Source organism: Rhamphochromis sp. 'chilingali' (genome assembly GCF_963969265.1).
Source record: "Rhamphochromis sp. 'chilingali' genome assembly, chromosome: 12".
In the NCBI taxonomy this organism is placed as follows: Eukaryota; Metazoa; Chordata; class Actinopteri; order Cichliformes; family Cichlidae; genus Rhamphochromis; species Rhamphochromis sp. 'chilingali'.
The window spans coordinates 20,964,976-20,982,290 of NC_137939.1; the positions used below are offsets into that span (position 1 = coordinate 20,964,976).

The 17,315-nt window shown below is 43.6% G+C and overlaps 1 protein-coding gene across 1 annotated transcript in view; it reads right to left on the bottom strand.

Annotated features, from left to right (window-relative positions):
• Positions 1 to 17,315, bottom strand: part of camta1a (calmodulin binding transcription activator 1a) — a 282,179-nt gene that overhangs the window by 27,603 nt on the left and 237,261 nt on the right. The window contains exons 7-9 of the mRNA XM_080897902.1: positions 8,052 to 8,205; positions 3,266 to 3,406; positions 317 to 2,643 (exon numbers count right to left, since the gene is read on the bottom strand). Of these exons, the coding sequence (XP_080754028.1) occupies positions 317 to 2,643; positions 3,266 to 3,406; positions 8,052 to 8,205 (2,622 nt within the window). The remainder of the gene's footprint in view (positions 1 to 316; positions 2,644 to 3,265; positions 3,407 to 8,051; positions 8,206 to 17,315) is intronic.

The window sequence follows — 17,315 nt, forward strand, 5'->3', positions numbered from 1 at the left end:
ATATAATACTGTTTTTTATTATGGGTCACAGAAAAGGTCAGAGTATGTTTTGCTGTTGTTTTTTTGAATATGTTGGAGCAATAACACATCAGTCAATTATTAATTTACATACCTAACATTGTATTTTTTAATTTTCTAAATTTTTTGTATAAAAAAACAACACCTCAGACAGCACTTTAGATGAGTGGGCTACTCTAAAAAATGTTAGAGTGTTCTTGTGCAGAAGTGACTATTACAAATATGACTATTGTGAGTCCTTCTAATCTCTTTCAACAATTAGGCTGGTATATAAATGACCAAAAAGAAAAAAACTCACCTCAGGGTAGGACCACTCAGGCGAGTAGTCAGTGACCATGAAAAGACGGCCTGTAGCCTGAAGCATCCCCAGAGCACCCTGGGCTACAGCTGCAGAAACCACCTCTGCTACATTCATGTAGGACAATGAGCCGGTCTCTCCTGTGCCTCCTCCTGCACTGGCCCCTCCACTTAAAGACTGGGGGCTGCAGCAGGGTTGGAGGCAGAGCTCTGAGGGGCTGTAACCAGAGCCCCTGGCTCCTCCATCTTCCTGGCCCTGCTGTGGGGGCCCACCAGCTGTGGTCTGGTTATCTGAGTTGTGAGATGTGACAAGCTGGTGAGCATATAAGGTCCCTCCAGCTGACATGGCTGTTCCACTACCATCCACAGAGATGAAGTCATTAATCAGGTCAGAAAACTGGTTTCCAAAAGAGATGTCAAAGTGATCCAGACTTATCTCCATGCCTGTCCCTCCAGCTCCTCCGTTACTGGCTGCTCCACCCAGACCCTGGTGGGTTCCTACAGCATTGTAGAGTCCCTGCACCATGCCCGTGCCTTGGAGAAGAGGCTGCAGCTGCTGTTGCTGTTGGGGGTGGTTGTTGCTATCACTGGCGTTGTTTCCATTATGAATTGCTACCCCTTCACCCGCACCTCCTGTCCCTCCATCGCCGCCATCTGAAGCCTGCTGCAGGTAACGTTCTGTTCCTCCTCTCTCTCCATTTCCTGCCCCACATCCCTGGATGTGATCACCAGCTTTGAGCAGATTTTCAGCTCCATTCTCGGTGGCTCCAGTCTGACCTGAATTCACATTCCCAGGTTGCTCTAGACCAACCACCTCCTCGTGCTCAGTGCCCAGCCCAGGAAAGGCCCCCTGGTATTGTAGCAGCTGGAGAGAGCCAGCCTGGCCAGGCCCTTCTGTGGGTGAGCCTCCATTGCAGTTGGTTCTGTGCTGGGTCTGATGGGTCTGATGGGTCTGATGGTGGTGATGAAGGTGGCCATTACTGCCAGGTGAGTCTGTTTTTACAACTTGTAACCCCATATAAGCTCCAGAGTCATGGGAGTTGTGCTCCATCAAATGTGTTTTCTGGCCCATGCTGGGCCTCCCCTGCTGAGTCTGGCTGGTCTGAGATGCATCCTGGAGGAAGAAGCTGGGGGAACGATTCTGATGTTGCATGTGAGGACTGGACATGGCTTGACCATAGCTCACTGTGGTAGTGCTGGACGTATAGTCTTGCTTGGCATCGATGGCACTGAAATCCATTTGCTCCAAGGTAGTGCTGGGACTCAAACCACCTCCAGATGGAAGCAGGGAGCCTGTGGCTGTCAGACTGAGGCTGCCCTGACCTGAACCAGCACCAGATGACACAGATACGCCACTCCCACAGTTCACTACTGCCCCCACCTGGTAGCCACTCTCCTTGGCCAGCTGCTGCTCAAATGATGTATCTTCTGTTTTGATGTTCTTTATGAGAGCTGAGTTGAAAGTGTAGGTATTATCTGGCATGGTGGGGGAGCGTTGTAGACTGCCATTGGTGCTAGCACTGCCACCAGAGGAAGACGAGGTGGAGGAGGAGTTTCCCTCTGTCTTCATTGCGCTGCCTCCATAGGTCTGGCCTTGTTTGGGGTTGTTCAGGAAGCAGTCGGGATCAAAGTTCATATTAGTTTCTGGGATCTTGATGGTTCCCGAGTCCAGACTGCTGGAGAGCACCAGTTCCTCAGACACCCCAGCTGTAGACAACATGGAAAGACTGTCTCCTGCAGTGGTAGTCCCAGGTTCTCCTACACCTCCACTGGGGAAAGCAAATTTGTGACGATCAGAGGTCACAGACAGCACCAGGCCCTGTGAAGTGGCATCTGCACCCATGAGGTGAGTATTTGGACCCCCAGTAGGAGACATGCTGTAGACAGGGTCTCCAGGGACCTCAGACATAAAGACACTCTGAGACAGGCCAGACATGACAGAGGCCACATGACTCATCCCTGTCACCACAGGGCTATCAGCCATGTCCGGATCGCTGTTGAGGCCGCTGCTGATGGAGACAGGTGAGTTCTGAGTGGTGTCAGGGACCTCAACCTGGTTTGTAGATGACACCTCTGTGCTGTTCTGGTGTAGCAGGACAGGCTTGTGGACTTTTCCATTGCGTTTCTCCCTGGTGCTACCCCCTCCAGTCCCTCCCCCAGAGCTTTTTCCTCCACCATGGGCACTGTGCTCTGTTTTCCCCTCAGACACATCGTTGTTCTGTACCTCTGAGTGGGCACTGCTGTATCCCCCTGAGCGGGGGTCCACTTTTGGGGAGATAATGCGGTGTTTGGCACTGTTGCATTTGTGGTGCACACTGCTTCCTGCACCTATACAAGGGCAAACAGAGCAAAAGAGGTTTGGGATTTAGCTGTGTGAGGGAGTAAAACAGGCAAATTTATTCTATTGATTTCCAAGTGCTTAAAAATTAGGCAAATCTACTATTCAATGAACTGAGGCAAAGATGGATTATTAGTTTGTTTTTGTATTTATAATTTTGTGCAACATAATCTTCTTCATGTGATAAATCCTCTCATAGGCATAAGGCGATGTAAGTGTATGGGACGCTCTGCACGCCTTGTTATCTTAAAAATAACAATGGAAGTGGGGGTTACTTAGAGTAATTTGTTCTCTAAATTAGAAAACCTTCACTCTCTACATTCTTTTTCTGATTAAAAAAGTCAGTGAAATAACACAGCTGAAAATATGCTATTGAGATTAGCATAAAATTTGAAAAGCGCAAGGCTATTTCAGATATGCCCCTGACACAGATATTAGGAACTTTAAAAGATAATAGGGCCCTACATTTGATTTCACTATTAAATCACCAACCCATAAAAGAACAACCTTCTCTGATTTACAACATACTAAACATTATCTTTATGTCCTCTCGCTGAATTTTTGAGTTCTCTCTTTTATAGAATAAACTCCTTCCCACCCACTAGCCCTTACCCAGGGTGCCCGTGCAGAGGCAGTTGTGAGTCCGGGGAGGTGGCTTAGTTTGGTGGCTGTCCAGAATCTGTTGCACTAGCTGCTCCACTGAGAAGCCAGAGCTGCTGTTCCCATTGCTGCAAGTCCACTTGATGCCATGAACTGCCGGGAGAGAGGAGGAGACAGAGATGTCAGCCAGCCCAACAGACCACCAGCCACGCCAACCCCCCGCCCCACCCACTGCCCTCCCTGTCTACCTACTAGAACACCTCATGCTGGTCACCTCTCCCAAAAAAAGTTTCCACATAAAAACAGTTAGTATTTCTGGTTTTCCCTAAAGATAAAACAATCCACCGACTCAGACAGACTAGTTTCAATAAAGAATCTAAATGGCAGTACCTTTGATTATTTGTTCAGTCTCTATCATTTCTTCCCTATTAGACTGAAACAGCTCTAAATTTCCCCCCTTACCCTAAACCCCCTGTTTCCTTTCTTAGTGCAGCATTGATCGGTTGCTTTCCCCTCGTATCACTTCAACATAATGTCAAGCCTTTTGTATTGGACTGCTTGTTTTTGTTGTGCTTCTTTTTCTCCTATATGTCGGTGCCCGCTGCTACTCCATGGCGTCTCCTCTGTGAGTGCTGATGAAGGTGACAGCAAGCTCAATCTTTCCACTCGCCACCCTTACCCTGACCTATGACTCTGTTCTGACGGGAAAAGCTTCTGGGAAAGAACATCACCAATCTGCTGCTGCCGGATCGGCTGCTGCACCAAGGGAAAAAGGGAGGTTTTCTCCTGTAAGGCTCCACTCGCTTGCCTCAGTCACACCTCACTAGCACCTCCTAATACTTTTCATCGCTCCACTTGTCAAGCAGCCACCACTTCTGATGAGACAGATAGTGGTTTCAGTGGCTGTAAGGTGGTAGGAGACATCACTGAGTGCTGCAGAGCTCAGGCTCTCAACTGGGGAAAAAGGTAATATTTCAGAAGTGAGGCATATTTAGACTATCAAACAAAATCAAGCCAGCTTTAATTCAAGTTCTCTACACTCTAGTACCTCCTTTGGTTAAATATGCAAGTGAGATACATAAAGAGAATGAGGTTCAGAGCATGTATGAAAAAAGCTGAGGATTTGCTTAGTGCATGTCTGTTTGCACTTGAGATAAAAGGAGATGAAAACAGCGTAAGAGGGTGAGGGTAATGGAGATTAAAGACAGAGCTAGTTAAATTGAAGTGAAAAAAGCTGGGAAACATGATTGCATGACTGTGATAAGGATCAAACTTGAAAGCTCTACATTCCTTTGGTAGATTACAGGCTGGTCACCAGCAGATGTCAGCAGAGCTGTAGTGATCAAGCTAAGATCATACGCTCCACAGAAAACTAACTGTGGCAGGTTATAGAAACATGAATAGGATTCAGTTTGATGTATAATAAAGTCAGATTTATTCAGCCATTAATCTACTGTGGGTGAGCTAAAAAAAAAAAGAGAGAAAAAAGGAAAAAAAGCAGATAACAAATGTGAGGGGCAAGTTTCAGCTAACGTTATTACAATTATTGCACAAATTGTGTTTGGAGGTTAAACCACTTTAACCTCTTGACTTTGTATTATGTAAATATACAAAATAGTACTAATGAAATGATGCTAATAAAGATAACAAGGCAAAATGGTGTCGTGAATTTCCGTCCATAGCAAAGCAACATGGAAGCTTCAGGACAGATGAATGTCTGTGCTGATGATCAAACTCAGAGAGGGTGACAGAGCAAGAGTGAGAGCGTAATGCAACAACTTACATCCACCATGCAGCGCCATGCCTATCCTATTTGTCCAAACAATCTTGTTTCCCCTCTGCCCTGATCCCTCATGCCAGATTGCCACAGCCCTGTTCATCTAGACGGGTGTCACCCCTGAAGGCTCTGAGTTGTTGACGTACAGTTACCACCGTGTCTGCCTGTCTGCTCTTCTCACTGAGGGTTATATTATAAAGCAGACATGACAGGAGCACTGCCACTAGGTTTAATCCCAGTGGAAGCAACAGCCCAGGCACCAAACGGCGACCTATTCATATGATCATTCTGATGATTGGATCCTGTCATGAGCAGCATCATACAGGCCTAATGACAAAAGCAGTTGATGCTGGGCATCTCCCACTCGGTTGTCTCTGCACCACTGGACATTATATGGGACAGCAGAGTACAACAGTTTATATGATGGCCAGTGCTGTCTGTCTTGCCTTGGTCTGTTCTACTCTGGCCCTGTCTAGCCTGGAGACAAGCCTTCTGTCTGTCTGAGTGTTTGTTAAAACTGCTCATGCGCTATCTGTCAGCAGGCTTGGGGCATAGCTGCAGAGTGCTGCGTGTTTATTGCATTAGACCAAAAGAGTGAATCAAGCTGGCTGCCTTGTCTATGGAACTGTAGCGTGACTGTGTAGCGATGCCCCTCTCTTACCCCCACCCTCAGCCCCCCCCCCCCCCCCCTATCTTCTTGCTACTTCTCTTTCTCATCAAACACCGCGGGGTGTTAAGGATGACGAGGTCAGACAAGGCCATGTTTCACAGGGCTTATATTTGAACTACTGTGTGTGAGCATTCGTGCATGTGAAAGGTTTTGTGACTGAGAGCAAGAATGTGTGTGTGTGTGTTTTGTTGTGGAGAGACAGAATAAGCTCAACTAATCCATGAAATCCACATTTTTCCTTTGTTGTTGTTTTTTTGTATCATTAGACATGTCAAATGGTTTGTGCAGTGAAATTTTGTGAAAAGCACAACAAAAAGGGAAGAGCAAGACAAAGGGGGGCAATTATTTTGGAAAAATTGGCATTGATCTGGAAAAAATAACGATTTGATTTAAAACTAAGATTGTGCTGACAAAATTCAGCTTGTGAAATTGGAACCATCATCAGTTTCTAAGAAAGAAAATAAGAACAATTTCCAAACATAAGCCAGACATGAAAACACTGAAATGTGTACTGTGGAAATTTTGCGCTTTGCATTTGATGCTCAAACTCTAAAGTTTAAATTTAGATTTTGTACATTCCTGATAAAGTGAGAAAATAAAATTGTTCAGCTGGTTACCCATGCATTTTGTCCCGATAGTTTCACTATACAACCTAAATGGCACATATAAGTTCTGCTACGTTCTGTTATATACGAAGGGGGAGTCTTAAAACTACACACACATTTGAACCCAACATCTTGAAACAAACACAACAAAATAGAAAAATGACTATATTTGGGGAGCTAATTTATGATATAAATAAAGCATGATTCACAGAGGCCAACTTCATCACAAGTTTTAGCTTCTGCTCCCTGTGTTGAGATTAAGGTTGCTATCTCACATGGCCACTAGATGGCAATGTTGCTCTATCATTGAGTTCATGTTGACATGTCTTGTGCTCCAGGAGAAAGAGAGAAGGATGGAGAGGAGAAGAAAGACAGAAAGCAGAGACAGAAAGAAGGAGAGGGATTTTTTTTTTTGCTCTTTATGTAGCCCCTCGTGTAGCCTGGCAGCTAGAAGGCATCTCACACTCACTCTCTTTGTCCCAACAACTCCCAAAGTTAATGACTTTACGCATTACTGCAAATGGTGCTTGATTTTTACATTAAGCCACAGATGTAATGAATACAGTAGGCTGTTGTTGCTCAGCGACTGTCCTGAGGTAAGGCTTTATGTTAAAATGACCTAAAACTAATGCTGTGATGAGGGTAACAATACAGCCTAGACCCCAGTGATGATGGCCTGGACTGCCTATTCAGTATGCAGCCAGCACGTGTGTGTGTGTGTGTGTGCTTGTAAAGCTGCTGACACCTTCCTCTTTACCTAGCCACATCACCAATAATTGGCCATTGGAATATCAGTCACAGCTCTGCTGGCCCCTGCCAGATACGCCCGAATTAGAGTGTGGTTGTTAAAGGTATCTTAACAGCTCTCTGAAAAATTTTCAATGCCCCCACAAGGTCCCCTTTTGGCTATTATCATCAGCAGACAAACCCTGACTTTTTTTTTTTTCCAAAACATTGCCTCGATCTTTGAGCAGGTCGAGAGACTCATAAAAACACATAATGCAACTCACAGAGCATTAGTAAAGCTGATTAACAACAGAGATCAATCCACTGAGGGGGAAGAGAGACAGAAAGAGCCAGATAAGGGGTGAAGGGGGATTTCTGGTGAGTCAGACATTCTTGCTCCCACGCACTAAAATGAATCAATAACCAGCTTGCTGCCCTCCTCTGCTTTGACTTCCTTCATGGACCAGAGGGGAGATGTACTCTCTCAGTCTGGCCGGAGTGGTGCCAGAGGTCTAGGGGAAGAGCTGAACTTTGACCTCCAAGTAAGAGACAGCTCCAGGAAGAGCACAAGCACTCATTTAAAATTGCAGGAATACTAGCCAAAGATGTTCTCTGACTGAGGTGCTGAGGGCACTTAGTGTACCAGCTATAAGATAATAGGACTGGAACATAAATAATCAGGCAAAAACAGGTGCCAGTAGTCTTTCCATGCATGCACATGCAGGTGTGCATAGAGACTATTAAGGCCTAATTTGCTGTTACAGCCTCTGCTCATATTAAAGGCTATGAATAAAAGCTAATGCATGCATAGCCCAAAACAGTATTACTCAAGTTCTCACACATGGACTACTGTTGTTCATTTTGAGATTAATGGACACAAAAAGCTGCCCAATGAGGCTGCTCTTCTGCATGACATGATTAAAAAGCTATTTCCTTGTTTGTAAAGAAGTCATTTTAAATTTTAAAAGTGTGCGTGTTTCCGTCAAACAAGCTGCCCTGCTTCAAAATTCCTCAACTCACACATGGGTTTGAGCTGGCCGATCAGTTCCTCCTTGGTCCACTTGGCCCACTCTTTCTTGTCTGTATTGATGGAACACAGAATAGGTCCACATGGTTTCCCACAATCCTCGATCGCTGGAACATTCAAATAGTGGACGAGCACAATATCAGGGTTCTGTGGGGAAATCAGAGGGAGCAGGATGGTTACACAAATGCAAGAAATAAAAGCTTGATTTGCAAAGATGAAGACTAGAAACAAGTCAATTTATCTGCAAGGACAGTTAGAAGATTTGTTGAAGTGAGATATTCAGTCCTTCTAAAAAAGTGAGTATTCTTTTGAAATAAGTGGTAAAAAAAAAAAAATTCAGCTCAAGCATTGTATTGAGTCAAATAAACTCAAAACCAGCTTGTCAATTTTTCTTACACTCTTTATTTAATTCTTAATTTTAGTGAAAAATTCTCAAAACCAAAGCTACCAAACAAGATAATAATACACAATCTCACATTCACAACTTCAGCAGTTTTACAAAGAGCTTCTCATTCAATCTTCTTATTCACACACACACATATATACATATATATATCTCTCTCTCTATATATATATATATATATATATATATATATATATATATATATATATATATATATCTCTATCTATCTATATATCTCTATCTATCTATATCTCTATCTATCTATATCTCTATCTATCTATATCTCTATCTATCTATCTATCTATCTATATCTCTATCTATCTATATCTCTATCTATCTATCTATCTATCTATCTATCTATCTCTCTATCTCTCTATATCTCTATATCTCTATAGATATAGAGATATAGAGATATAGAGATATAGAGATATAGAGATATATATATATATATATATATATATATATATATATATATATATATATATATATATATATATATATCTATCTATCTATCTATCTATCTGTACATGAGAGGGAATTGGGCCTGTCTCATAAATGACAGATATTCAGCATAGTGCAGGAAAAAATTGAGACTTTGGGGATTGATAGTACACATCATGCAGTAAACTGTAACAAGTGCTAAACAAGTCCTCGATAATCACCAGTGGTGAGACAGCACCTGTCTTTGGACTTTCAAAGCAAATAGGCTGGTCCCTGTCTTCATCAGACTAATCTCACACAGACAGCATGTTAACAATTTCAAAATCAGTTTGTGTTTTGCCAACAAATAGACCCGATTATGCAATTGCACTTAAAAACAGAAATGAATAATGATAGTTGATAAGGTTCGATAGGGTAGAGTGTTAATAATGATTATTAAAATGAGTTGTTACTGCTTTGAAAAAACAAATGTTGATAAAACACACATATTTGTAATAATTTCACTTAACAAATCCAGTGTGATTACTGGGCAGTCTTGAAACAAGTTAGCACAGCTAATAACAGTCTTGACGGACACAAGAGGGCTTCAAACATCCACATGCTGTGTGATGTGCATGCAACGCAACCAGCTTCTATAATTACCTTTATAGTGTACAATTTGTTAAGATAAAAAAAGACCCATATTTACATAATCTTCTGAACATTCTTACACATTTTTCTGTTCTTACATAATATATTATTCTCAAAATAGATCAATTAGACATACAATCACAAGGCTTGGTTAGATTAGGATTTTTTTGCAGTGCATAGTGGATAATCTGTTCCATGGTTTCTTAAGGATATAATGGAGTGATAGTGACACATGCAGTACTCGTAGCTACTGTGTCTCAGATGAGAGGGCTTTTATGTGGAACAAGCCAGCTGGTTGGTGAGAAGTAAATGTTGCTGAATTAGAAACCCTGCATGGTATCCCTCACACAGACAACAAAGCCCAAGAACAGAAGAGGAAATGCACAATCCAAAACATAGCCAGGCAGCAGAACAAATCTGGGATCAGAAATCTGCAATAATCTCACTCATTATGAGACTGTATCTCTGCATCTCCAAATGTGTGATTGGATGCGTATACTAGTGCGTGTGTTCATTAATGTGTGTATTTGTACGTGCATATGTGTGTTAATTACAATGTGTGCTTGTGTAACACACGTATGGCATTTTGTCAAGTCCTCCCACATGGTGAGATGATGCCCTCAATTAACTCTGCCTGTATTTACCAAGTCAAAACTCAATAATTTTCCGCCTGCAAATTGTTACTGGGTTACCTCTGCAAATTCTCTAAATTGACAGCTTATGAATAATAGGTAGCGTTTAAAGGAATGTTGTGCAGGTGTGAATAACATCCATTCACTTCTGTATTCATAAAAAGCTTTGATTACCCAGCTCTCACAAGGAATGTTCTTATTTCAGTCTTTATCATTTCTGTTTCACTGTCAACATCTGATTGCCACTAAAACCAACAAAGACAAACAAGGTAAAATATCCCCATACTGACACATACACCTGACCCATACACAGCTAAATGTGCAAACACACATATGGGTACAACCACAGGAAGAGATGCTCTCATTACATGGTCTCTGGGTATGCTTGTTAATCTTTTCTGAATGTTTGGCCTTGGAGTGTTCCTGTTGGTTGAAAGAAACAGAAGGAGATTTATTTGTCTTTTACAGAAGTAAATCACACAAAATCACACTTACATGTGTGCATGCAATTGCAGCTAAATAAGATGCAAGAATGGACAAACCGACTGAGACCTTGATCGAGAAAAATGCTGTGACAACACGTGCGTGACTGCAGTTTGAGGCTTCATCAGTACTAAGTGGCAAATAAATCAAGGTGCTGCTACTGTAGGTCTGTGCTCCCTCTCACTGTGAACCATTAATCTGTGACTATGCCCCCCTCCATCCCCAACCACAATCTCTTCCACCGCCTCCCACTCTGATTTTCCTTTTACATCAGGCAGGGGTGTGGTTGGAGGGACACACAAATACACAGAACCAGTTACTTCTGTGAAAACGTCCCAACATGCGAACAACTACCATCTCTGATGTGTTTGGGCACTCACGGTTCAGCAGTACATAATGCAATCTATGGAAGACAGATGACCTTCCCTCACCACTAGCAGCAGAAGCTGGATCTAGACATTGCTTTGTGTTATCGTACTGCTTTCCTTGTCCCCTGTCATTGGCATGGACACTAGGTGATGACTGCTGCCCTGTTTGGATGGAGATGGCACAGGCGGTGTGCAATGCCCCCAGATGGCATCACCAGCTGTGTCAATAGCCAAGAGATGCCCTCAATCTTTACTTGGAATGAAAGCGCAGAATGTAGACAGCTTCATTCAATTATGAACGTACATAAATGTATGTGGCTCTATGGGCACAGTCGGGAGTGAATGTGCACAGAAATAGAGCACATGTAGAAGTGTGCGCAAACACACAAGCGCACACGAAAACAGACTGAGCAAGGACAAACTAATTAGCATAGTGTAACAGACACACATGTACTCACAAGACACATAAGGCTTAGTTGAACACAATCATACACGTGGATACGCACAATCTCCTTCCTCCAACGCCCACACTCCCAGCTGTTTCCTACCTTTTCACACATAGCTACACAAATATGCACACACACGTATAACACGATCAACACAAAGGAAGAGACCATGAGGTAGTCTTATAGCTCATCCAAATATAAGTAATCTTTATGTTCGCGTTTTACTATTAGGAATTTGCTACCTATTGTAAACCAAGAAGAGAGCCAGAGGCATATAACGTCTGGAACTTTCACTCTTTTTTCAGTCTTGTTTTACTTCTTTCTCTCCTCTTACTTTAGAACATATTTAACAGTTCTCTCTCAACTCAGGCCTACCACCACTCAAAGAGGAAAACAACACAATGAAAGTGTAAAGCGTCACATAAATCTATCAGGATGGTAATTTAATTTAATTTCCTGCTGGCTGCTTTCTTTTTCCACAGTGTAATATCAGTGAGTTGGTTTTCCAAGTGTAGGGGGAAAAGGCTGAGGGTGACTTTTTGCCTGGATAGTCTTTTTCAGAGAAAATGAGATCTCATTAACTTATTGATTAATTGTGTAATGTAGTCTTTGGTTGTTTTTTTCCTCTTATTTCTCATGCAAGTCTCAAGGCAGAGCTCCAGCCTCTGCTCTGCAGCGGTGGGGAAGACTAGAACAGAGTTACAGGAACCTGTGGTGTGCATTTGCATGTGCAAACATTTTAGGCATTTTAGACAACACCGCCATGGATGAACTGGATTCATTGTAAACAACTAGAGACAGGCAACTAGAAAACAGATCCCTACATCAGATGTATTGACCTCACAGAGTTCTGTCCTGAAGATCATTAAATTAGTCTGGGATTATATAAGGGAAGACAGAAAAAGTAAAACAGACTAAAAAGGGGCTGCTCGGGTCAGGTTAGGTCGGAGGATTGATTACATGTGCACGCAGCACACTTTCATGCACACTCTGAATGGAAGCACGGAGAACTGGCCAGTAAAGAGACAGACGGGCAGTAAAAACTTAATGGGTTTTTTGACAGTTCCACCCATGCAGTGGCTCACTGGGATTTGTCCTTGTATGCCCGTTGACCAATACGCAACTGTGTATTTGTATATTATTATATTCTTACATGAGCCGGACATTGCTTGTCAGCATCTGTGCCAATCACTCATATGTATTAATCCATGAATTTATCATGTATGCATAAAATATAACATGTGTAGCTAGTATTTTGATGATGCTGTGTTGTGTTAATGTTTACTGCGCCTCCCTAGAACAGATGGATAGATGTTGAGCTAATTACTAGAGGAGTCTTGGGGAGTCAGCCATGGGGGCGGAAGGCCTGCTGTGTGGGTGGTGGAGCTCCTTCCTGCCCCTCCTTTCACCGATCTCTCTCAAAAACACAGTGAAAAACACCAACATACAACGGAATGAATGCACATATAAAATAATACAGTCACGCACACACAGACAATTACAGTCTAATATACAACGCACGAGACAAGCATGAAAAAGGTGTAGTGCCAACACTCACGCGCACACACATGCATATGCAAGACATCGCCATCGCAACCAAAGGATAAAGGTGCTGTTGTAGCCAGGCAACAGGTTTCTCTGGCACCCACGCACTTAGAGGCAGCCAGTGCTCCTACGATCTCTCAGTGAATGCCTACCTCCTCCTGAAGTCATACACCCTGCTCTACTCCAAAAGACAAGGAGGGAGAGAAAGGGAGAGAGATTCGCTGATGGAGCTGAAGACGGAGTTAGATGTTGGTGGAGACAGATACAATGACCTTCTACTTTGTGCTGAATGTATAATAGTGAATGTGCGTGTATAACTGCACAGAGATATAACGAACTGAGACTCGAGCACAAATTACATCTGTTGGTAAAATCTGGTGTGAGTGGTCAAGTGATGTGTCGGCTGTCTCGTTAAGTCTCTGTGACCTTGCCACAAGTGTGCCGCTCTCTTGGAGTTCTTCCATGTAGCTGCTCCTCCAACAGTCCACCATAGCTCATTAAGAGACAAAAAAGGCAAGGGAAAGAGAGAATTTGAGACAGAGATACATGGAAAGACAGAGGAAGAGAGAAAGAAGAATGAGGGTAACAGCTCTTATATTGTCATTCAGGCAGCTCTGCTCCATGATTGTACTCCACCATAGTAGGCCTCGCTTTCACAACTCGTGCACAGGAGCGATAAGAACACCATTAACATGAAAGAATCTTAATTGAGAGGGGATGCTTCATGGAACAAGGATGAGCCAGGGAGTGAAGGAGGGAAACCTTGTTCCACTCTGATAAAATAACCGACACTGAAAAAGTGGGGGGATTCAAAGTCTGTCATACTGAAGGAAAGTGCAGAGCAGACAGGAAATTAGGTATGGGAAAAGCCCCTCTTTCCACTTTCAGGGAAATAAGCAAAACACTAAAAAAAACTGAGGCAGTTCAGTGTGGAAGAATTGAACCAGCAGGCTATAGGATATCCATTTCAATACAAAATATCAAGAAAGCAGAAGAAGTCAATTGTTTTGTCACAAACATTCAGCATCAAGGCATAAATACAGCAGGGATGGGTGAGGATGTCTCTGCCTTTGTATCGGAGTCTGCCTACATTAGATTATAAATAGCATTTGAATGAGCGTCTAGAGGCAGATTTCTGTATGTTAGTTGGTGTATGTACATCAGTATGCGTGCAGAATGAGTGCAATGAGCTGTGAGTCTGAATTGAGTGCACTGACTGCATATTCATGCTGTCTGTATGTGCAGTGCATATTAGAATTTGTTGTTTGCATCGTTGCATTTGCCTGTGCGGTTTCATGTGAATATGGAACACCTGTGCACCGGATGTATGTCTTGCATGTCATGTGCTCACAGTCTGCAGAATAAGTACGAGGGGTGATTAAGGCTCTCTTCACTTGGCTATGCGGGGGCAGCTGCCCTGGCAGTGGCATGGTGATGGATAGCATCGGGTGCCAGTCATTAGGCAGCCTCCTGGCCTCTGGCACTGAGGTTGCACTCTTAAACACTGCCCTCCCCCGCCCATCCCCAAACACCACCGCTCATTTCAAGGTCAACTGCCTCTGTGGTGATATAAGTTCACCTTCACAAGTCACAAGACTTCTTCCTTTTGTTTGGAACCTTTATCGTTCCCTGCCAAAGGGTGTGTTTTGGAATGCGGGGGTGGCTGGCTGGTGCCTTGCCTCATGCCGGCACACAGAAGCACAGACATGCGCACGCAGTTCATCAGCACACACGCAAACTCACACTCACAAACACACACTGAGGTAAACAAAACCCTATGTCAAACCCTCCCAAATAGGTAGCAAACAGCCCGAAGCTCCTGTCGAGGTAGCAGAGCAAACCCCTATCTGAACCTGCTTCTCTCTGGGTTATCTATGACAACCTCTTTGTTTAAATGTTCCCAGTTTAGAATACAGACACTCTAATTGGGGTGTCTAGAGTCAAAGCACAACTTAACTGCTACAGTTCACCTTCTACTGCATCTAGCTCTCCATCAATTACAGCACTGCCTGAGTGCCAAGCTAAAATGATGCCTGGGGTGAGTATCAATCCAGGGTAAGAGTCAGTTTACAGGGGGCTTTCTTAATGTGAACTGCATCAAATGCCTGTGTCCAAGGTATGCGAGAGGAATGGCAGAGCAGGGGGCACAGCAGGAGATCCTGATTTAGGGAAGATTCATACTCCACCTCTTTACTTCCACTACCTAGTGTACTGGCTGGGAGATATGAAAGGCAGAACTTGGAAGTTTTGAGGACCAGGAAGAGGCCAGCATGTTTGAGTGTGTTTCAGAGGAAGCCAGGGGCTGAAGCCTGTGATGTTTAATTCAGTAGCACATAATCACTCCGATGGAGTTGAGAGCGGGGCTTTAAATAACTCAGCTTAGAGGGGCAGAATGGCTTCACTCTGGGTGGGGGAATGCAAGTTTGTGTGTATGCGTGTGCGCGTATGTGCACTTGTGTGTGTAATTGTGGAGATATGTGAGTGCATTTTGCAATTCTACACGTCTGCGAGAATCCAAGAGAGTGCTCCACTATTTTTGTGTGTGGCTCCTCCCCGCTTTGAAATATTTTATTTGTGCAATGCACCACAGTAAAAGGTGGAGTGTGTTTGTTGCCTTGCCAAGTATCTGCATGCATTACAATAAAAGTGCAAAAGGCCAGTATTCAGAGCCTGAATATGGAGCAGCATTCTGGATGCCAAGCAGGCAGTAAGTCAGGCAGTAAGCCAGGCAGTGAGGCATCGAAGCTCCTTTAGCTGCCACAACACAACTCACAGTTTACAGCCCACTTATTCTTCCTAAGGCCCTTACAGAACACACTACCCTCTCCATTAGCTGCGGTGGTCCCAAGTGAGAGTCAATGCTACACAGGGGCAAGCTGGGAAAGGGCCAACCGGAGCCCAACTGACTGCCATAATGGCCTTAGCAGAGCCCATGGCAGTTATCCTAAAATTCAGTGGCCAAGCAGGTGACACCAAGTAACATGGGAGTAAAAGCAGGGAGAGAAAGTTAGTGAGCCCTCTCAGACATAGTGGGGCTTTAACCATGTGTTCTCTCTCTTTATGGTTCTTTTCTTTTGTTTCCACCTCACAATAACCTCACAACCCCTGGCTTTCTCTGAGTCTTTTTCATCACCTCGCTCTCTTATTTTCATCTCTTCCTCTTAGGGCATACTGCAATTCATTTGGAGGAAGAAACATTGCTAATGCCATCTCTCTTTACTCCCTCTCTTTGGCTCTTGCTCTCTTTCATATCAGTGCTGAGTCTGATTTGTTTGTGCGCGTGTGTTGTCTTTCTCTCTGTGCCAGTCGACAAGGCGTACTATTTATGTGCCTCTGCCCATGTCTGTGAGCGAATCAGGACTTCACAGGAGCAGCCAGGGGAGTGAGATGTGCTGGTGCATTTCTAAACAGGGAGTCACAGGGAGGACTGATGTGTGCCCAGCTGCAAGACGGTCCAACCTGGCCACTATCTTCCTTCGCAATAGCTCGCTGAAGAACAATAGATAACGCCACTGGTCAGCATCAGAAACAACTGCTGGGGTTGTATCACAGAACTGACCCAGTCAGGCACAAAGTGTTGTGAACATGAATGCACACATATGTAGATATGTACTTACACCACAAAGCATCAGGAGCCTTTCACACATTGACAACAGTAGCCACAGGACTGCTGAGCCTGTGTCCTCTGTCAAACAGGGTGAGGGGTTCATTGTTATTACTGGGCTGGATAGTGGAGCAGTCCCTGAGCTCAGCTTGGCAAGACCTCTCTCTGGAGATATACGCAGAAACCTCTGCACATGCACATGAGCAAACACACACACACACACACAAAACATACAAATGGGTAATCAAATGTCTACCAATGGGGGGAAAAAAAATGCTCAAATGGTTTCCTAGCAACCAATGGTGTGTACTGGGTCCACATGAAAAATGAAAAATAAAGACAGTGTGTGAATGGGTACTTGTGTGTGTGTGTGTGAGACAGAATGAAAAAATAAGGTTCAGATTAACAGTGCACATTAGAAAGATATAGAGGTGTTTTTGGACTGAAGTACAGAGATGAGACATTGTGCATTGAATAAGAAAAGGTAATGAAAAGAACAAAAAAGGGGGAAAAAAAAAGCTGCATCAGGGACCTGCCACTCTAATCGACAAACAGCATTTCCCCAGTATCTCAACAGGGGCAGTGTTGACTGCGAGTTGATCCAAGGAACAAGTCTGCAGACAGTTAAGGTCATGGTAGTGTGATGTCGAATCACAGTTCAAAAAGATTGCATCATGGGAATAAATCAGTAGCTTACAGACTGTT